The sequence below is a fragment of the Cherax quadricarinatus genome, chromosome 58, assembly GCF_038502225.1.
Source record: "Cherax quadricarinatus isolate ZL_2023a chromosome 58, ASM3850222v1, whole genome shotgun sequence".
NCBI classification, from domain to species: Eukaryota; Metazoa; Arthropoda; class Malacostraca; order Decapoda; family Parastacidae; genus Cherax; species Cherax quadricarinatus.
In genome coordinates this window covers 10,931,816-10,954,854 of record NC_091349.1, presented here as the reverse complement: position 1 = coordinate 10,954,854, position 23,039 = coordinate 10,931,816, and the positions used below count along the sequence as shown (strand labels likewise).

At 37.5% G+C, this 23,039-nt stretch overlaps 1 protein-coding gene across 3 annotated transcripts in view; it reads left to right on the top strand.

The window, feature by feature from the left end:
• PGAP1 (GPI inositol-deacylase) overlaps nt 1-23,039 on the top strand; it is a 122,949-nt gene that overhangs the window by 9,792 nt on the left and 90,118 nt on the right. For all 3 annotated transcript variants that reach the window (XR_011393622.1, XR_011393623.1, XM_053790162.2), the window contains exons 3-8: nt 269-492; nt 8,646-8,783; nt 14,457-14,600; nt 16,767-16,931; nt 17,853-18,112; nt 20,451-20,586. Coding sequence is in view for 1 of the 3 variants with exons in the window: in XM_053790162.2 (XP_053646137.1) it covers nt 269-492; nt 8,646-8,783; nt 14,457-14,600; nt 16,767-16,931; nt 17,853-18,112; nt 20,451-20,586 (1,067 nt within the window). In the remaining 2 variants the exon portion in view is untranslated. The remainder of the gene's footprint in view (nt 1-268; nt 493-8,645; nt 8,784-14,456; nt 14,601-16,766; nt 16,932-17,852; nt 18,113-20,450; nt 20,587-23,039) is intronic.

Sequence of the window (23,039 nt, the reverse complement as noted above, 5' to 3'; positions counted from 1 at the left end):
TGTGTTTTAGATGGCTTAAATATTTTAAATGTATGTGAAATGAAGAAGGAAAATGTTTAACTGAAAATCTGTAAGTGTACAACTTTAAGTTCTAAACTACTTCAGTTAAATGCAAGAGACTGTCATTACCATTAATTAAGTAACTTAACACACTTTATACCTTAAATATTTAGATTTATTTTGCCTGTTGTTCTTGTATTGTGCTAATCTTGTGAAATACTTTGAACACGCAGTTCCCTTTTCATCATAATGTATTTTCTTGTTTCAGTGCGGTCTTTAGCATCCGTGGCATTTCGCAAGGCTCTTGATGATGAAACGGACTTTCACTTCAACTTCTTCACTGTAGACATCAACGAAGAACTGGGTGCATTCTATGGTCCAGTACTGGAAAAGCAAACTGAATTTGTTGCCATTGTAGTGAACCGCATCCTTGAGTTATATACCAATGCCACAGTCATTCCCAAGTCTGTTATCCTTGTTGGTCACTCAATGGTAGGTTCATATGTATTTATATTAGCTGATTAATATATCAGTCAGTAAAATATGTGTAACGAATCATTTTAGATATGAGATAGATGATACAACACATTTTAGTGCAATTTTTTCACAAAACTAATTGCATTTGTATTATATAAACAATACTTCATTGCTGATAATGCTGTAGATTCATTTTATGCCATTTATCTTGGTTTGTTTAATGACATTTGCAAAGATGCAGTGCTTGTTTATGATGTTTTGGGCAAGACTTGAACTAAAATTCATTGAAATTATGCACATTAATTTGTTGCACTATTATTTTTTTTTATAAAAATGCATTATGAATAAAGTTAAGATTAAATTTAAGACAGATTGGCAGTTGTGATACAAAAAAGCTTAGAGGAGATTTTGAGTAGAGGGGCTTGAGCATTCAGCAGTAAAATGTCTTATCTGATCCATATTTATTATAATTTCATGATACTGACAGTAGCCAGAAGGCACACCATGTAGAATTAACCTAGAATAACTCAAAGCCAAACAATGCAGCTAATTTGCAAATGTTTCAAGGAGAATCATACCATGAAACAATTGTAATATCATAAGATTTCCTTATACATAGTGTTAGAAGACCAAAGCAGTAAAAATAAGAAAAGCAGTTATTTGTATCAGGGTTTTATTGGACATATTATTTTTTTTTTAACAAGCCGGCTGTCTCCCACCGAAGCAGCGTGACCCAAAAAGAAAGAAAATCCCCGAAAAGAAAATACTTTCATCATCATTCAACACTTTCACCTCACTTACACATAATCACTGGTTTTGCAGAGGTGCTCAGAATACAACAGTTTAGAAGCATATACATATAAAGATACACAACATATCCCTCCAAACTGCCAATATCCCAAACCCCTCCTTCAAGTAGTAGGTTGGTAGACAGCAACCACCCAGGGAGGTACTGCTGTCCTGCCAAGTGAGTGTAAAACGAAAGCCTGTAGTTGTTTTACATGATGGTAGGTTTGCTGGTGTCTTTGTTCTATCTCATAAACATGCAAGATTTCAGGTACGTCTTGCTACTTCTACTTACACTTAGGTCACACTACACGTACATGTTTATGTATACACACTCATTTGAGTTTTCTTTGATTTTATCTTAAAAATTTTTCTTATTGCTTTTCCTTTTATACCCATGGGGAAGTGGAATAAGAATCTTTCCTCTGTAAGCCATGTGTGTTGTAAAAGTCGACTAAAATGCCAAGAACAATGGGCTAGTAACCCCCTTTTCCCATATAGCCTACTAAAAATAAAAATAAAACCATCAAAGTGGGATGTTTGAATGTGCGTGGATGTTGTGCGAATGATAAGAAAGAGATGATTGTGGATGTTATGAATGAGAAGAAGCTGGATGTCCTGGTTTTAAGCGAAACAAAACTGAAGGGGGTGGGAGATGTTTAGTGGGGAGAAATTAATGGGATTAGGTCATGGGTTTCAAATAGAATTAGAGCTAAAGGAGTAGCAATAATGTTGAAGGATAAGTTATGGCAGGAAAAGAGGGAATATAAATGTATTAATTCAAGGATTATGTGGAGTAAAATAAGGGTTGGATGTGAAAAGCAGGTTATAGTAAGCATTTATGCACCTGGAGAAGAGAGAGTGTAGAGGAGAGAGATTTTGGAAAATGAGTGAGTGTGTAGAGAGTTTTGAACCAAGTGTGAGTGTACTTGTGGTTGGGGATTTCAATGCTAAAGTGGGTAAAAATGTTGTGGAGGGAGTAGTAGGTAAATTTGGAGTGCCAGGGGTAAATGAAAATGGGGAGCCTTTAACCCTTTCAGGGTTGGTGCCGCACTAGTACGGCTTGCACGCCAGGGTTGGTGCCGTACTAGTACGCATAAATTCTAGCACCTTCAAATCTATTGAGAGAAAGCTGGTAGGCCTACATATGAAAGAATGAGTCTGTGGTCAGTGTGCGCAGTATAAAAAAAATCGTGCAGCACACAGTGCATAGTGAGAAAAAAAAACTCCGGCCGTTTTTTTGGTTTAAAACAGCGACTTTTCAGTGTATTTTCGTATGCTATTTATGGTTGCATTCTAGTTTTCTTGGTCTCATTTTATAGAACTGAAAACATATTATGGAAATTGAGATGATTTTGATTGGTTTCACAATGAAAAGTACCTTGAAATTGAGCTCAAAGTAGCAGAAATGTTTGATTTTTACCAAAGTTCAAAGGTAAACAAATCATGCTACACGTTCAATACACGTCAACTGGCGAGTCTAATATTCTTTCACAAGTGTTCTGATATTATTTATACCATTTCTACAACATTTCTACACTAATGCAGTAGTCTGCATAACATAAATCTTCTATTTTTTGTGAGAATAAAAATTTAAAGTGGAAAGCAAAAGAAATGTAACAGAGGCCTGGGGACATGAGTAATGAACAGAGGAAATGTTATTTTAATGCCAGAAATGCCTGTCTTGTTTATTCTGGACCCTATTTGGAAACTGGCATCTTTTGAAATTTGTGTGAAATTGGCAAAATTGCCAATTTCTGACCACATTATTGGATAATGGAAATCGGTAAATGGGTGGTTTCTTGTACTCATTCGATAGAAAAAATGGAGTTCTAGCGAACTAGGTATGATTTTTGTTGACTGGTACATTGGAATTGGCCGAAAATAGGGCTCAAAGTGGTCGAAATCGCCGATGCGTAAACATCGTCGAGACCACTAACTTCGCAAGAGCATAACTCCATAAGTTTTCCATCAAATTTCATACTTTTGGTGTTATTATGATCGGGAAAAGATTCTCTATCATTTCATAAGAATTTTTTTTTTTTTTTTTTTTCGAAAAATTTCTGACCCTGAGAACAAGTTTAGGAGAGGCCCTGCTGACCCTGAAAGGGTTAATTGAGCTATGTGTAGAAGAAAATTTGGTAATAAGTAATACATATTTTATGAAAAAGAGGATAAATAAGTATACAAGGTATGATATAGCACATAATGAAAGTAATTTGTTAGATTATGTATTGGTGGATAAAAGGTTGATGGGTAGGCTTCAGGATGTACATATTTATAGAGGGGCAACAGATATATCAGATCAGTATTTAGTTGTAGCTACAGTTAGAGTAAGAGGTAGATGGGACTAAAGGAAAATGGCAACAGCAAGTGAGAGAGAGGTGAAAGTGTATAAACTAAGGGAGGAAGAAGTTAGGGTGAGATATAAGCAACTATTGGCAGAAAGGTGGGCTAGTACAAGTATGAGTAGTGGTGGGGTTGAAGAGGGTTGGAATAGCTTTAAAAATGCAGTATTAGAATGTGGGGCAGAAATTTGTGGCTATAGGAGGGTGGGTGCAGGAGGAAAGAGGAGTGATTGGTGGAATGATGAAGTAAAGGGTGTGATAAAAGAGAAAAAGATAGCTTATGAGAGGTTTTTATGAAGCAGGAGTGTTATAAGAAGAGCAGAGTATACAGAGAGTAAAAGAAAGGTGAAGAGAGTGGTGAGAGACTGCAAAAGGAGAGCAGATGATAGAGTGGGAGAGGCACAGTCAAGAAATTTTGATGAAAATAAGAAAAAATTTTGGAATGAGATAAACAAGTTAAGAAAGCCTAGGGAACGAACGGATTGGTCAGTTAAAAACAGAGTAGGGGAGTTAGTAGATGGGGAGAGGGAGGTATTAGGTAGATGGCAGGAATATTTTGAAGAATTTTTAAATGTCGATGAAATAAGGGAGGTGGTAATTTTATGCAATGGCGAGGAAGGCATAACATCTTTTAGTAGTGAAGAAGAGCAGGATGTGAGTGAGGGGAGGTGCGTGAGGCATTATGTAGAATGAAAGGGATTAAAAGCAGCTGGAACTGATGGGATCATGACATAAATGTTAAATTCAGGGGGGATATAGTGTTGGAGTGGTTGGTATTTTTGTTTAATCCTCTCAGAGTTTCGGCCGTACTAGTACGGCTTACGCCCCAGGGTTTTTGACGTACTAGTATGCCTAAATTCTAGCACCCTCAAATGTAATGAGAGAAAACTGGTAGGCCTACATATGAAAGAATGGGTCTATGTGGTCAGTGTGCGCAGTATAAAAAAAATCCTGCAGCACACAGTGCATAATGAGAAAAAAAAAACTTTGCACTGTATTTTCGTATGGTATTTTTTGTTGTATTCTAGTTTTCCTGGTCTCATTTTATAGAATGGAAGACATATTATAGAAATTGAGATGATTTTGACTGGTTTTACAATGAAAAGTACCTTGAAATTTAGCTCAAAGTAGCAGAAATGTTCGATTTTTACCAAAGTTCAAAAATAAACAAATCATGCCAAGCGTCCAATACACGTCAACTGGTGAGTCTAATATTCTTTCACAAGTGCGCCGATATTATTTATACCATTTCTACACTAATGCAGTAGTCTGCATAACAGTAAATCTTCTATTTTTTGTAAGAATAAAAATTCAAAGTGGAAAGCCAAAGAAATATAAGACAGGCCCGGGGATGTGACTAACAAACAGAGAACTTGTTATTTTAGTGCCAGGAATGTCTTTCTTGTTTATTCTGAACGCTATTCGGAAATTGGCATCTTTTGAAATTTGTGTGAAATTGGCAAAATTGCTAAATTCTGACCACTTTATTGGATAGTTGAAATCAGTAGATGGGTGGTTTCTTGTACTCATTCAATAGAAAAAATGGAGTTCTAGCAAAATAGTTATGACTTTTGTCGACTAGTACATTGGAATTGGCCGAAAATAGGGCTCAAAGTGGGCAAAATTGCGAGAGCATAATTCTGTAAGTTTTCCATCAAATTTCATACTTTTGGTGTCATTATGATCAGGAAAAAGATTCTCTATCTTTTCATAAGAAAAAATAATTTTTTTTTTTTAAATTTGGCGACCCTGAGAACAAGTCTCGGAGAGGGCCTGGGGACCCTGAAAGGGTTAATAAATGTATGAAAGAGGGGAAGGTACCTAGGGATTGACAGAGAGCATGTATAGTTCCTTTATATGAAGGAAAGGGGACAAAAGAGATTGTAAAAATTGTAGGGGAATAAGTTTACTGAGTATACCAGGAAAAATGTACGGTAGGGTTACTATTGAAAGAATTAGAGGTAAGACAGAGAGTAGGATTGCAGATGAACAAGGAGGCTTTAGAGTGGGTAGGGGATGTGTTGATGAAGTGTTTACATTGAAGCATATATGTGAACAGTATTTAGATGAAGGTAGGGAAGTTTTCATCGCATATATGGATTTAGAAAAGGTATATGATAGTGGATAGGGGAGCAATGTGGCAAATGTTGCAAGTACAGTGGAACCTTGAGTTATGAATACCCCACCACGTTAATTTTTCAGGATACGAACCGTCGTTTGGTTGATTTTTTGCTTCAGGATACGAAAGAAATTTTAGGATGCGATTGCAACTGCTAAATAAGTCACCATGGGCCCAAGGAAAGCTAGTGCAAGCCCTTTGGTTAAGAAAGTGAAGAACACGATCCAGAGGGATTTTGAAGGGTTTGAGGCAGACCCTGACCCTGCCGACCGTCTGCCTCTTGTGGAAGGTGTTGTGGCATTGGGCAAGTCCAACGGGTTGAAGGTGAGTGACGGGGATGTGGAAGATTTGGTGGAGGACCACAGGGAAGAGCTAACCACTGACGAACTGCAAGAGCTTCAACTGGAACAGCATCAGACCACAGCTGAGGAACTTGCTTCAGAGGAGGGGGAAAAGAGAGTGAAGGAGGTGCCTTCTTCGGTGATTAAGGACATGTGTTCGAAGTGGAATGAGTTGCAAAGTTTTGTTGAAAAATATCACCCTGACCAAGCTGAAGCAAGCCATATCTGCAACATGTTCAGTGACAAAACCTTGTCCCACTTCAGGCAAATCATAAAGAAATGCCAGAAACAGACCTCTCTGGACAGATATTTTGTGCGACAGGGGTCCAGTGACTCTCGAGTTGTTCCCAGTGGCATTAAAAGAAGAAGGGAAGTAACCCCAGAAAAGGACTTGCTACCTGAAGTCCTAATGGAAGGAGATTCTCCTTCCAAACAATAGTGTACACCTTCCTCCTATCCCCTACTCCCGTCTTCCATCCACCCAGAAGTCTTCAGTAAAGGTAAGTGTAATGTTGTTATTATTTTTTATATGCATGTACTTGATTTCTGATTGTTTTCAATATGTAAATCTTTATTGAATTTGAAAAACAATATTTTATTTTAATATTTTTGGGTGTCTGGAATGGATTAATTTTATTTCCATTATTTCTTATGGGGAAAATGGTTTCGAGTTTCGTGAATTTCGACTTTCGGCAGGCTCTCTGGAACAGATTAATCACAAAACTCGGGGGTCCACTGTATATATGCTTGTACATGTATGTGTAGTGTGACCTAATTGTAAGTAGAAGTAGCAAGATGTACCTGAAACCTTGCATTATTATTATTCTAATTATTATTATTTTGGCAGTTTTCTTCTTTTTCTTTGTAGTAATTATTACAGGAAAAGGGGTTACTAGCCTATTGTTCCCGGCATTTTAGTTGACTTTTACAACACTCATGGCTTACGGAGGAAAGATTCTTATTCCACTTCCCCATGGATATAAAAGGAAAAGTAATAAGACCAAGAAGTATTAAAATAAAATCAAAGAAAACTCAGATGAGTGTGTATAAATAAACATGTACATGTATGTGTTCGATAGGAGTGAATGGAGACGAATGGCATTTGGGACCTGACGATCTGTTGGAGTGTGAGCAGGGTAATATTTAGTGAAGGGATTCAGGGAAACCGGTTATTTTTATATAGCTGGACTTGAGTCCTGGAAATGGGATGTACAGTGCTTGCACTCTAAAGGAGGGGTTTTGGGATATTAGCAGTTTGGAGGGATATGTTGTGTATCTTTATACATATATGCTTCTAAACTGTTGTGGTCTGAGCACCTCTGCAAAAACAGTGATAATGTATGAGTGAGGTGAAAGTGTTGAATGATGATGATAGTATTTTCTTTCTGGGGATTTTTTTTTTTTTTTTGGGTCACCCTGCCTCAGTGGGAGACGGCCAACTTGCTAAAAAAAAAAATTATTATTATTATTATTATTATTAATTTAGGGATCTGAAGCTCTATCATTATTATGATAATACAGTAGACCGCCATTGAAGAATTGCTGCACAATTTTATGTAACACATATAATTAATTTAACATAGTTCAGTTTGTGGGAAGGAAAAAAAATTCTCTTTTGCTCAAGCAGCCGCCTTGTTGTGGAGCCAGCCAGGGAGCCCTCCCGCCATCCCTTACCACTGCCCGACACCACCCCACCATCCCAGCATTCCTAATTCATAAGTGTCCAGTCTTTCTCTGCTACAATGCAGCTGTGTTTGTCAATTGTGTTAAGATATTTTAATTACTATATCTTGTATATGCCAAGCACTCGTGACACCCAGTAGCCATACTAGTGTTGCTGAAAGTGGCACGAAGAGGTATAAGCACTTAAGTCTTAGAATTAACAAAGATAATAGACAAGACATAACCTGTAGCCCTAATTGAAGTGTTACTTTGTACACAGAAAAAGAGGTTAACATGAGTTTGTGACTGACTGACTTACTGAATGACTCACTGAGTGACTTGACTGACTCACTGAGTGACTTGACTGACTCACTGAGTGACTTGACTGACTCACTGAGTGACTTGACTGACTTACTGAGTGACTTTACTGACTTACTGAATGACTTGACAGACTTATTGAGTGGCTTGACTGACTTACTGTATGACTTTACTGACTTACTGAGTGACTTTACTGACTCAGAGTGACATGACTGACTTACTGAGTAACTTGACTTACTGAATGACTTGACTGACTTACTGAAAGACATGACTGACTGACTTACTGAGTGACTTGACTGACTTACTGAATGACTTGATTGACTTACTGAGTGATTTGACTGTAATAATATTATTATGTATTTATTATATTATTATTGCTGAGAAGAAAAGAGAACGATTTCCATGGAATTAAAGCATGAAATTATAGACAAACAAGCGAGGTGTCCATGTTTTGGGTTGAGGGGGAAGAGGGACAGGTGAGCTGGCTTGTAACTCAGAGCAAAAAATCGTCCCAGGGACGGCTCATATCTCAAAAAACTCTTAAGTTGGGGCACTCGTAAATCAAGATTCCACTGTAGTTGTTCATTTTCACAGGGAGGTATGGTGGCGAGAGCGGTATATACACTGGACACTGTAGCAGCCTCTAAAGTGTCGCTCATCATCACACTGGCCACACCACACACCCGCCCAGTACTTGTCCTGGACCAGTACCTCGAGCAGTTTTATGAGAAAGTAAGGCCATAAAAAATTGTGCTGTCATTACTTTGTATTTACCTATTTGTGAGATTAGGTAGAAATTGGTAATCACAATACTGTGTATAGTCACTAATAAAAAACAGTACTGTCATTACTCTGTATTTACCTATTTTAAGAATAGGTAATAATTGAAAATCACAGTACTGAATATGGTAACTAATAAAATGCAGGCCCCCTACAGGGTGCCATAAACCTGGAGGGACTTGAGAATTTTTTTATTTTATGATTCAAAAGGTTCTTTCTGTTGCATTTTTAAAATTGATATTGTATTATGCAATCAATGTAATAAGATAGTGCTGCATGCAATTCTTTAACTCTGCCACCTTGTTTTTCTCAAGAATATGCTTGATAAGAAAGAGATGATTGTGGATGTTATGAATGAGAAGAAGCTGGATGTCCTGGCTTAAAGTGAAACAAAGCTGAAGAGGGTGGGTGAGATTTAGTGGAGAGGAATAAATGGGATTAGGTCAGGGGGTTTCTAATAGAGTTAGAGCTAAAGAAGGAGTAGCAATAATGTTGAAGGATAAGCTATGGCAGGAAAAGAGGGACTATGAATGTATTCAAGGATTATGTGGAGTAAAATGAAGGTTGGATGTGAGAAGTGGGTTATAGTAAGTGTATATGCACCTGGGGAAGAGAGAAGTATAGAGGAGAGAGATTTTGGGAAATGTTGAGTGAATGCATGGGGAGGTTTGAACCAAGTGTGAGAGTACTTGTGGTTGGGGATTTTAATGCTAAAGTGGGTAAAAATGTTGTGGAGGGAGTAGTAGGTAAATTTGGGGTGCCAGGGGTAAATGAAAATGGGGAGCCTTTAATTGAGCTATTTGTAGAAAAAGGTTTGGTAATAAGTAATACATATTTTATGAAAAAGAGGATAAATAAATATACAAGGCATGATATAGCATGTAATGAAAGTAGTTTGTTAGATTATGTATTGGTGGATAAAAGATTGATGGGTAGGCTCCAGGATGTACATGTTTATAGAGGGGCAACTGATATGTTGGATCATTATCTAGTTGTAGCTACAGTTAGAGTAAGAGGTAGATGGGATAAGAGGAAAATGGCATCAACAAGTAAGAGGGAGGTGAAAGTGTATAAACTGAGGAGGAAGTTTGGGTGAAATATAAGCAACTATTGGCAGAAAGGTGGGCTGGTGCAGGTATGAGTAGTGAGGGGTCGAAGAGGGTTGGAGTAGTTTTAAAAATGCAGTATTAGAATGTTGGGCAGAAGTTTGTGGTTATAGGAGGGTGGGTGCAGGAGGAAAGAGGAGTGATTGGTGGAATGATGAAGTAAAGGGTGTGATAAAAGAGAAAAAGATAGCTTATGAAAGGTATTTACAGAGCAGAAGTGTTATAAGAAGAGTAGAGTATATGGAGAGTAAAAGAAAGGTGAAGAGAGTGGTGAGAGAGTGCAAAAGAAGAGCAGATGATAGAGTGGGAGAGGCACTGTCAAGAAATTTTAATGAAAGTAAGAAAAAAATTTGGAGTGAGTTAAACAAGTTAAGAAAGCCTAGGGAACAAATGGATTTGTCAGTTAAAAATAGAGTAGAGAATTAGTAGATGGGGAGATGGAGGTATTGGGTAGATGGCGAGAATATTTTGAGGAACTTTTAAATGTCGACGAAGAAAGGGAGGCGGTAATTTCATGCACTGGCCAGGGAGGTATACCATCTTTTAGGAGTGAAGAAGAGCAGGATGTGAGTGTGGGGGAGGTGCGTGAGGCATTATGTAGAATGAAAGGAGGTAAAGCAGCTGGAACTGACAGGATCATGACAGAAATGTTAAAAGCAGGGGGAGACATAGTGTTGGAGTGGTTGGTATTTTTGTTTAATAAATGTATGAAAGGGGAAGGTACCTAGGGATTGGTGGAGAGCATGTATAGTCCCTTTATATAAAGGGAAGAGGGACAAATGAAATTGTAAAAATTATAGAGGAATAAGTTTACTGAATATACCAGGGTTATTATTGAAAGAATGTAGAATTGCGGATGAGCAAGGAGGTTTTAGAGTGGGTAGGGGATGTGTAGATCAAGTGTTTACATTGAAGCATATATGTGAGCAGTATTTAGATAAAGGTAGGGAAGTTTTTATTGCATTTATGGATTTAGAAAAGGCATATGATAGTGGATAGGGGAGCAATGTGGCAAATGTAAGTACATACATGGAATAGGTTGTAAGTTACTAAATGCTGTACAGAGTTATTATGAGGATAGTGAGGCTCAGTTTAGGGCATGTAGAAGAGAGGGAGACTACTTCCCGGTGAAAGTAGGTCTTAGACAGGGATGTGTAATGTCACCATGGTTGTTTAATATATTTATAGATGGGGTTGTAAGAAAAGTAAATGCTAGGTGTTCGGGAGATGGGTGGGATTAAATTATGGGGAATTAAATTCAAAATGGGAAGTGACACAGTTACTTTTTGCTGATGATACTGTGCTTATGGGAGATTCTAAAGAAAAATTGCAAAGGTTAGTGGACGAATTTGGGAATGTGTGTAAAGGTAGAAAGTTGAAAGCGAACATAGAAAAGAGTAAGGTGATGAGAGTATCAAATGATTTAGATAAAGAAAAATTGGATATCAAATTGGGGAGGAGGAGTATGGAAGAAGTGAATGTTTTCAGATATTTGGGAGTTGACATGTCAGCGGATGGATTTATGAAGGATGAGGATAATCATAGAATTGATGAAGGAAAAAAGGTGAGTGGTGCATTGAGGTATATGTGGAGGTAAAAAATGTTATCTATGGAGGCAAAGAAGGTAATGTATGAAAGTATAGTAGTACCAACACACTTACATGGGTGTGAAGCTTGGGTTGTAAATGCTGCAGCAAGGAGGCAGTTGGAGGCAGTGGAGATGTCCTGTCTAAGAGCAATGTGTGGTGTAAATATTATGCAGAAAATTCGGAGTGTGGAAATTAGGAGAAGGTGTGGAGTTAATAAAAGTATTAGTCAGAGGGCTGAAGAGGGTTTGTTGAGGTGGTTTGGTCATTTAGAGAGAATGGATGAAAGTAGAATGACATGGAGAGCATATAAATCTGTAGGTGAAGGAAGGCGGGGTAGGAGTCATCCTCCAAAAGGTTGGAGGGAGGGGGTAAAGGAGGTGTTGTGGGCGAGGGGTTTGGACTTCCAGCAAGCGTGCATGAGCGTGTTAGATAGGAGTGAATGGAGACAAATGGTATTTGGGACCTGACGAGCTGTTGGAGTGTGAGCAGGGTAATATTTAGTGAAGGGATTCAGGGAAACCAGTTATTTGATACAACCGGACTTGAGCCCTGGAAATGGGAAGTACAATGCCTGCACTCTAAAGGAGGGGTTTGGGATATTGGCAGTTTGGAGAGATATATTGTGTATTTTTATACGTATATACTTCTAAACTGTTGTATTCTAGGCACCTCTGCAAAAACAGTGATTATGTGTGAGTGAGGTGAAAGTGTTGAATGATGAAAGTATTTTCTTTTTGGGGACTTTTTTTTCTCTTTGGGCCACCCTGCCTCGGTGGGAGATGGCCGACTTGTTAAAAAAAAAAAAAGCAATCTGAAGAGTGTGACCTGATGTTCTTCAGATTAATATATATTCAGTGTGAGCCTTGGTTTGGAGCTGTCTGGTTTTTGGTGACAAATTATGGAACTACATTACCTGTAATTATACATACATATTCCCAATGTTTGTTTTTCTCTTATCTCAACACTGCTGAGCAGAATTGCTTGGAAATTTTTAATTGTAATGTTTGGCATCAGATTTTTTATATATTTGTTGGTAATGACTTACACAAATTGCTTAGATATACATATACAGTAGGGCCCCACTTATACGGCAGGTTAGGTTCCAGGCTACTGCCGGAAAGTAGACATTGCCGGAAAGCAGAACTCCATTTTTTCCACTTGTAAAGGCATACAAATGCCAGATAAAAAGTTTATGCTAACATATATTAAGTTAGTAATAGAACTAGGCATTAAAAACAATAAAAAGTAAAATACACACACAGTACACCCATTACTTACCTTAAAATATTTGTAGTCTTAATGTACGGTGAGAGGTGAGTTATATTTCTAGGAAGTCAGGTTTGTGAAGTATGATAGCCAGCCAGGGCAGCCCTCCTCACTCCATCCTACCCACACGTAATGTAAACAAATCAGGCGAACGCGTCTGGTTTGTTTACATTTGTATTATACCATAATTAAGTAAGTTTATTCAGATATACACAAATACAATTACATAGATTATCATACATAGCAGCATATGAGTAGAGAGCCTAGGATAACCCAAAAAATCACAGTGACTTATTTCCATACAAACACTTTACATTGTGTATAAGTTGGCATCATGTTGATACAGTAGAATAAATAAAGAGAAACGCTCCCATTCTCATGTAACACCATTTTTAGAAGAATAACACTCTGAGTGAAGGCATATGGAAATAAGCCACTTTGACTTTTCTGGGTTATCCTAGGTTCTCTACACACGTGCTGCTATGTATGATAATCTATGTAACTGTATTTGTGTATACATGAATAAACTTACTTACTTACATACGAAAGGAATAATATTCTAGTTACCCCCAGTACACATTTTCTCTGATGTTGGACTACAAGTCGCCTGGCTATCACATCTCATATTTATGTTAATTTATTCTATTGTGGGATGTATTGATCATGCTTATTATATACTGTAATTTTGAAAAAAAATTTCATAGATGGATTAATGGAAATGTCTATACTAATGTAATAAATATATGACATTTAATATGCCCAAGAGATAACGTATTATTAATATGGTGTCAAGATTAGAGAGACTCTTAGTGATTTTAATGTATACCTGCATGCCAGCACAGTGTGTAAGTATATTTAGGTATAGGTACACATAAGTATAATTATCAGAGTACATATAAAATATGCAATAACTTTAAAACACTTGAAATTTTGGAAAGTTTCTGGACATAATAGCGAGATGTGCTCATGGAGAATGTAAACAAACCAGGTGGAGCGTGCCGTATTAGAAAGATCGCTTGCTGTATAGCAAGTTCTGGTCATAATTTGAAATCGCCGTATTAGCAGAACATCGTATGGCGAAACGCCATACAGGAGGGCCCTACTTTACAGCATTTTGCTAGTGCAGTGGTTTTCAATTATACCCATTCTTCATTTATTCAGCCTTCCTACAATAAATATATTCACTATTCTCTAAGCTAAGAATGAAAATATTTTAAGGCAAGTAATGTGTGTACTGTATATTCATTTTTAAAGCCTAGCTCTATTACTCACTTAATATATGATAGTGTAAACATGTTATGAGGCTTTTGTATGCATTTGAAAGTAAAAAAAAAGGCTATGTTTCACTTTACAGTGATTTTTGCTTTACAACAGTATCCCTGAACCTAACCTGTTGTATAAGCAGGGATCTACTATATATGCTTTGGAATCCTACAGTGTGCTGTTGGGCTTGAAAACCCTTGATCTCTGTGGTGATGCACATGTACTGGGATTCCTCACAATATATGTAGCATTTGACACAAATTGCATTATTTATTGACTTTCAAATGCCTGAGACACTGTGAAGTGGGAAAGCATCCATTATTAATTATCTTTTAGGTATTGTATTATTATTTTACTACTACTTCCCATTACAGTATTTGTAATTTATTATTTATTTTTAGGTAAACACATATTGGATTATGGAACGTTCATTGGACTTAAAGGATGTCGTCTTGGTATCTATTGGAGGTGCTAGAAATGATGTTCAAGTGCCAACCTCTCACACCATCACACCTCTTGCTGATGTTGCAACTACTACCACTAATGTAAGTTTAAATGTATCCTTAAGACAGATTTTTCATCCAAACTATGGCTAACTGCATGGCAATTTTTTTTGTCTTTTTTCAACAAACTGGCCACATCCAACTAAATCAGGGTGACCTAAAAAGAAAAACAAAAGTTATGGCAAAATTTATAAAAATAAAAAACTACTTAATTAAATTTGTCTTATTAAACAAAACACCTCTTGATCCTCAGTTCTTCTTTCGACAAACTGGCCGTATCCCACCAAGGCGGGTGGCCCAAAGGAAAAACAAAAGTTTCTCCTTTTAAATTTAGTAATATATACAGAAGGGATTGCTAGCCCCTTGCTCCCGGCATTTTAGTTGCCTCTTACGACACGCATGGCTCACTGAGGAAGAATTCTGTTTCATTTCCCCATGGAGATAAGAGGAAATAAACAACAAGGAGAACTGTAAGGAAATAGAAGAAAACCCAGAGGGGCATGTCTATATATATATACTACTTGTCTATGCATGTGCAGTGTTACCTAAGTGTAAGTGGAAGTAGTAAGATGTACTTGAAATCTTGCATGTTTATGAGACAGAAAAAAGACACCAGCAATCCTACCATCATGTAAAACAATTACAGGCTTCCATTTCACACTCACTTGGCTGGAGTGTAGTACCTCCCTGGGCAGTTGTGATCCTCAGTTATTCTAATATTTTTGTCTCCAAATTTTGTAGTTTGTAAATGCAAGTAAAGCAACAGTAATAATTAATATATAAATAATGAAAAAAAGTGTTTGCTGAACATCATCTTCCTATATACAGTAAAAATTCCAAATTCACTGTGGTGGAGTTTCTAGAGAGACCACTGATTCAGAATTTGAGAATTGACAAGGGGAAAAAGGTGGATGGTGCACTGAGGCATCTGTAGAGACAGAGAACATTATCCATGGAAGCAAAAATGGGAATATATCAGATTACAGCCAGGCCCCATTTATGCAGCAGGTTAAATTCCAGACTACTGCTGTAAAGCGGAAATCACTGTAAAGTGAATCATAGCCTTTTTTTCCACTTTCAAATTCATATAAAAGCTTGATAACATGTTTACACTATCAAATATTAAGTAAGCCAATAGAGCTAGGCCTAAAAAATGTACACACATTACATCCCCTAAAATATTTTCATCCTTAGCTGTAGCGAGTGGTGAATACATTTTTTGTAGGAAGTCTGAATAAATGAAGAATGGATATATTTGAAAACCACCACATGAGCAAAACGATGTAAAGCGAAGCGCTGTAAAGTGGGGCCTGTCTGTATAGTGGTACCATCACTTATATGTATAAAGCATGGGTTTTGAATGTTTCAGCAAGGAGAAGGCTGGAGGTAGTAGAGATGTTGTTGGCTGAGGGCAATGTGTGATGTGAATATTATGCAAACAATTCATAGTTTAGAGAGTAGAAAGAGGTGCCAAGTTACTAAAGTGGTTTGAACATTTAGGCAGGATGGAGCAAAATAGGATGACTTGAATGGTGTGTAAACATGTAGTGGAGGGAAGGCAAGGTAGGGGTCATCTTAGGATAGGTTGGAGAGAGAAGGGGTAAAGGAAGTTTTGAATGAGGGGGTTTAGACATACAGCAAGTGTGTGTGTGTGTGTGTGTGTGTGTGTGTGTACTCACCTAGTTGAGGTTGCAGGGGTCGAGTCCAAGCTCCTGTGTGTGTGCGTGTGTACGTGTGTACGTACTCACCTAATTGTGGTTGCAGGGGTCGAGACTCAGCTCCTGGCCCCGCCTCTTCACTGATCGCTACTAGGTCCTCTCCCTCTCTGCTTCCCGAGCTTTGTCATACCTCTTCTTAAAACTATGTATGGTTCCTGTGTGTGTGTGTGTGTGTGTGTTTGTTTTACATAGGAATGAGTGGGGACAAATATTTTTTATGACTTGACATGTTGTTGGAATGTGTTGAAGGTAACATTTATGAAGGGATTCAGGGAAACCGGTTAGCTGAACGTAAGTCCTGGAGTTGGGAAGTACAGTGCAGTCTTGAACTGTAGTATTGGCATCCCTCTGGCAAGACTGATGGAGTGATTGGTGGTAAAGGTATTTCTTCTTTTTGTGGTTCACCCTGCCTCAGTGGGAGACAGCCAGTTTATTAAAAAAAATTAGATTACAATATTTTACAACTGATCTCTTCTTGTCTCCTTAACAGGTGCCTTCATGTTGGATGACCACTGACCACCAGGCTATTGTTTGGTGCAGACAGCTAGTGTTAGCCATTGTACGAGCTTTGTTTGACTGTGTTGATCCAAACACATTAAGGCTCACGACTAGCAGAAAGCTCATTACTGATGTCTTTGAGTATCATCTCTCTAAGGTTTGTGAATTTCCATTAACATTTGTTATGTCCTTACACATCCCCCAACTTTGTCTAAAGAATAAATGAAAGAATTAATGAGAATATGACTCGTTTTGGAAAGAGTGATTATAAAAGTCTAGGGAATAAATGAACTTGAGTGTTAGGACAAGAATGTGACAAAATGCTGAGTAAGGATGTAGAAGAATGGAGAGAATAATAAGATTTTTTTGTTTTTTTTTAACACAGTGGCCATCTCTCACCAGGGTAGGGTGACCTGAAAATGAAGAAACACTTTCACCATCAGTCATTCAATGACCGTCTTATCAAAAGCATGTAAACATCACAGCTCGGATATCCTTCTGAATTGCAACATGCCACCCTTGCTTAAGACTCAAATCTGGCTAATTGGTTTCCCTGAATCTCATCATCAATGTTACCTTGCTCACACTTCAGCATAACGTCAATTCATAAAAACCACTTGCCTTCACTCATTCCTATTATCTAACATGCTCACACAAGCCTGTTGGATGTCCAAGCCCCTAGCACTCAAAGTATCCCTTACCCCTTTCTGCACAGGATAAAGAATAAAAAATAGGAGACTGTGGTAGTAGCTTGAATATTAAATAAAAGTGCATGGAGAAAAATATTTAAAGATTTTACTTGCTGTTGGAGGTTGAGCATGATAAAATTTGTGCAGAGATTCAGGGCAAACTGGTTAACTGCACTTGAGTTTCAAATTAAGAAGTACAGTGAACAAGCTTTGTAAGTCAGGTGGGATGTTGGGCATTGATGGGTCAGTATTGAATCATGCAGTCTGTACCTTTTTGGAAAGACAGCTGAGGGGTAAGTGATGGAAAATGTGTTTTCTTCCTTGGATCACCATGCCTTTGTGGGGAAAAAATTACAAATTAAAGAAGTGGCGTGAATGTATCTTTTCAGAGAATCACTGGAAAACGCTACAAGAGTTCCTTTTACTCTCCCACAATTGAGTTGAACAAGGAAGGAGACTGGAATGAAATAGTGAAAAGGCAGCACACTCACATAGCTCAAACAACACCCTCTAGAACGTACCTCATGATCCCTCTGAACCCTGGCCATCAGTTATATCACGAAGCAGCTATCGTTGCAACAAACTTAGACAATAAGCACTGGGTCGCAGCTTGTAACGCTAATTATGTACACAAAGGGAATCGGATTTGGTAAGTCTGAGGTTCATTATTGATTTTTTTTTTTTTTTTTTAGTGTGTATTGATGTGTATATCCTAGGAGTTAGATACCAGACCTAGTGAATCATAGATCTATGGCAGTGGAATTTTCTTGAGATACGGTTTCCCATGAATGGTTTCTGTGGAGGAATCAAACAAAATGGATCCAAGCTTATTATGATGTCTTCCTGTGACTGTAATCTGGAAATAATTTGGTACATCTCCATCAGCATTGTGGAGTTTTTTCTTCAGCACTCACATTGTAATAGTCGTGCAACCGAGTAAGCTACACTTGGAGATCAAAGGACTTGTATTTATTTTTGAACAGTACTCTGGCTTCCCCAAATATTTTTTAAAACTAATAATCAAAGCAGAGTAATTCAATGAATAAATATAAAATTGAATTGCTCACCTTTTGTTGTAACTTGATTATGATAACTAATATCAAAAATACATTCGATTTTGTAGTAGATTTCAACAAATTTCTGGGAAATAATAGCTACAAGAAGTTGTTCTACCTAGAAAATCTGATGGAAGCAGTTCATAAATGCTTTCCTAATTACTCAGGCATTTCATACTTCAAAAAGGATATTATCACTAAAGCAGACAAATGTAACATAACAGTTAAGTTTAATAAAAGTGAATGTTTTATGTACATGAAAAAAGGACCCTTTAATCTGATTCTTACACATATGAAAAGCTTAATAAAGATTCCCTCTTGGTTTTGCCTATTTGAATAAGAAAATTGGAAACATTGGTAACAAGAGAAACGATAACAAACTATTCATTGTAAAGTTACAAACTCAAGGTCACTTTTCTGTGTCCTACTCAAAACTCAATAGTTATTAATTCTAATAATTTTCTTCTTTATTTCTTCTATAAGCTTAATAAGTGGCTAACTAACCTTTATGTTTCTTATATTAAATACTTGGAAGACTTCATAAAAAAAAACTAAATCATATATGTTGATTTAAATAATGGAAGGTAAGTTTGGATGCCAAATCTTTCATCATGAAAGTCACTGTAGAAGAGGTACTATCATTTCTTTAAGAAAAAATTATAAATTTCCATTATGAACTCCCCTTAACCATTGAGCAAATTGTTGAATAAACATGTGAGTGTGTTCAAACATTTTCTCTCACTTTCAGAGTAAATTTTAGTGTTAAAATAGGTGGAGTATGTACAGCCATCTTTCTTTGTTTTGTACATGGACTAATTCAAGACAGGTATCCTCCTCCAAATCAAGCTACTGTATATGACATGATATATGATGTGTCTTAAATAAGTTTGATATATCAGCTTGTTAAAAAAATGCTTGGGGGGCTTTCTAAAGATTTTGACAGGTTAGACTCCTTAATTCCTAGCATCAGACTCAAGGTTGAATGGGAGGGTAGCGGTAAACTACTGTTTCTTGATGTTTTGATAATTAACAACTCAGTTACCTTCAATATAAATAGAAAAAATGCAAACAGGTAATTACCATTATTAAAAAATGCATGTGAGAGCTTCATTATTTTTTTTACCACACTGGCTGTCTCCCAGTAAGACAGGGTGACCTGACAAAGAAGATAACACTTCTGTTGTCACTCATTCATTCACTGTGTTGACAGAAGGGTCCTGATATCACAGTTCATGTGACCCTCCAAATTGCAACATCTCCACCCCTCCTTCAGAGTACAGGCACTGTGCTTTTCACCTCCAGGACTCTAGTCTGGCTAACTGGCTTCCCCGAATCCCTTCATAAATGTTACTGTGCTCACACTCCAACAGTATGTCAAATCATAAAAACCTACCTATCTCTCTCTGTCTCTGTCTGTCTGTCTCTTTCTCTGTCTTTGTCTCTCTCTGTCTCTCTCTCTCTGTCTCTGTCTCTCTCTCTCTGGCTCTCTCACTCTCTCTCTGGCTCTCTCACTCTCTCGCTCTCTCTCTCGCTCTCTCTCACTCACACACATACATACATTTGGTGTAGAACATCTCTCTAACAGAATTGAAAAGGTGAAGTGTGGCAGGAAGACAGAAAGACAGATGATGATTCATAATATTTTTATAAAAAATTCTATAGTTTTTCACAACTAGTGTATAAAACTATTGAAACAATGCTCTTCTATGTAATATGGATAGTTTGCTAGTATGGTTATACTGCTAAATAGTATCTACCCTCTTTTCCTATTACATATTTCCATTTTTTCCTGAAGGGGTCTGCTCACAAGAATCACTAATGATTGAAATAGTGACAGTGAAAATGTTGGGTCACTTTACCTTGGTGGGAGATGGCTGGAGTGTTAAAAATAAAAATGCACACTGTAAATACATATATAATTGTCTCCTGTAGCTTGACAGGAGAGAACCTTTCGAACTATACAAAGAAGTTAAAGGGTAAAATGAAGACTGTGGAGCTGGACCTGGAGTCCCTTGGTGCAACTGGTCATACACACATCATTGTAAGCATTCCTGCTACAGATGAAAGGGTGAGTAATTGTGTGATTTACTTTGAAGAATTGATGTTTTTTTTAATTAATACAGTTTCAACTATCTTTTAACTACTGTTGAATGTTTATTTACACCTGTTTCTCCATATACTGTGAGTCTGATTAAATGTAATTTCCAAACTTATGTATTCTTTTATTTTTTACCAAGTTGTTTTTGGTAAGTGAAACCTAAATCTCTATGGTGAGTGACTCTTGATCCAAGGAATTGGAATTGACCTACCTCTCCTTGGATCAAACCTGATTACCACCTGTCCCTAAGGCTTTGTTATGATCCTTAATCCTTTCAGGGGTCTGTCCCATAGATCTATGGCTTTGAAGCCAGGGTCCAAGCTGTAGATTTATGCCAAAATTCTAGCGGCTTCAAATTTAGAGCGAGAAGGCTGGTAGGCCTACATCTAAGAGAATTGGTTTGCGTGGTCAGTGTGTGCAGTAAACAAAAAATTGGGGCACCCGCATTGCATTGTGGGAACACCATCTCGGTACTCTTTTGGGTTATCCTAGGTTCTCCTCACATATGCTCCTATGTATAATAATCTATGTAACTGTATTTGTGTATGCCTGAATAAACTTACTTACGATGCTATATGCGCTCGATTAAGTTACATAGATTATCATGCGTAGCAGCATGATAATCTATGTAACTGTGTGTAAAGCATATGTGTAAAGATCCTAGGATAACCCAAAAAAGTCAGTGACTTACTTCCATTGGGGTCCCTGTATCTGTACCATATGGTACAATGTGCTTACCATATGATACCCTATACCATATGCAATTCCAAGGGGACTGAGTACATCCCATAGCCCTACACCTGGAATAGACAGTGAAAGTGATGATGATGTGGCTGCAATTGGGATGGATTGTCCGCATGCGTCAGTAGGTGGTGGTGGTGCCACCAGCATGCAGCATGCGAGTGTGCAGCATGTGACACCAGGCCAGACTGGGAGTGAGTCTGGGACCCATGCTGCTGACTCAGCAGTTCCAGGACAAAGTGCATTGTCATCCACTAGTGGAAGTAAGTAAGTAAGTAAATTTATTCAGGTATACACAAATACAGTTATATAGAATTATCATACATAGCAGCATATGTGTAGAAAACCTAGGATAACCCAAAAAAGTCAGACAGAGTGACTTATTTCCATTGGGGTAGACAACTGTGGCTGAAATGTATTTGTTTTTTGCAACAATAATGCTTATGCCTCATGTCTATAAGCATAATATAAAATCATACTGGTCCACAGATGAGTATGACACCACTGTGCATGACACCTTGTTTCAAAGACTTTCACAGACTGTAGCAGTTCTAGGAACATGTCCAGTGACTGTACATATGTAAATATGCAATAAGATCACAGTAAACAGGCGATTTCAGAATATGCAAAAGAACCACTGTGAAAGAACAGAGAAATTCCAAGCGCTTTCGTGACTACTCACATTGTCAAGGAACAATAAAAGTAATGCATCAAAAGAAGGCATATAAAGGGTCTAGACCACACCTCACTATCACATCCCACAACAAAGCAACACCTAATGTGCAACTCATAAGAAAGAGAACACTGCAGCAGGCCCACTGGCCCAACTAAACAGGTCCTTCACACAACCCACGAACAAACTATTCTACCCAAGAAATAAGAATTTTAAAATTTATTATTTGTCCAATGTATTATTAAATTCTTCCCAAATTCTATTAATTATAAATGGAACTAATTTATATAAACCAAAGGAAATATTCATATTATTGTCAAAACTGCTTTTTATGAAACAAGATTCAATTATATTCCTGTCGACCATGGACTTGCTTGATGCAACTTTCTCAACTTTTTGAAAATCAATTGGATGGTTAAAATCTCTCACATGAATAAATAAAGCATTGGAATCTTGCCCAGTTTTAATGCTATATTTATGTTGTTTTAATCTTAGTTCGAGACTTTTACCAGTTTGACCCTAATAAACTTTATCGCAAATTTTACAAGGAATCTTATAGACACATCCGTCAGCATTTTGGGGGAATTCTTTTTTTTCCCCCAATCGTATTTCTCACCTTCTTTACCAAAGGCTTGGCACTAGGAGCTTTCTTTGGAGCCATGGTAGCTTATTTAGCACTTGCAAGCACTAAAATGAATGGAATATTATGAAATATTTCGTATGAACAAGTGATGGGACCGTCGCTCACTGGTAAACAATGGCACACTGGCTGGGAAGGGAGGCCGAGGCGGCTCATAGCCGTGAGTACACGTCCAGGATGAACGATGATTAGCGAGTCAACCGACCATTTGCGAGCCAATGTTTGGACGAAAATAACACGACAATTTCCGAAAAGGACAACTATCAAGCCCGACGATTATCGAGGGACCACTGTATTGCAAACAAAATAATGATGAAAATATTAGTGTGGTTATTGTGTTGAATACAATGAGTGTACATATATACATTA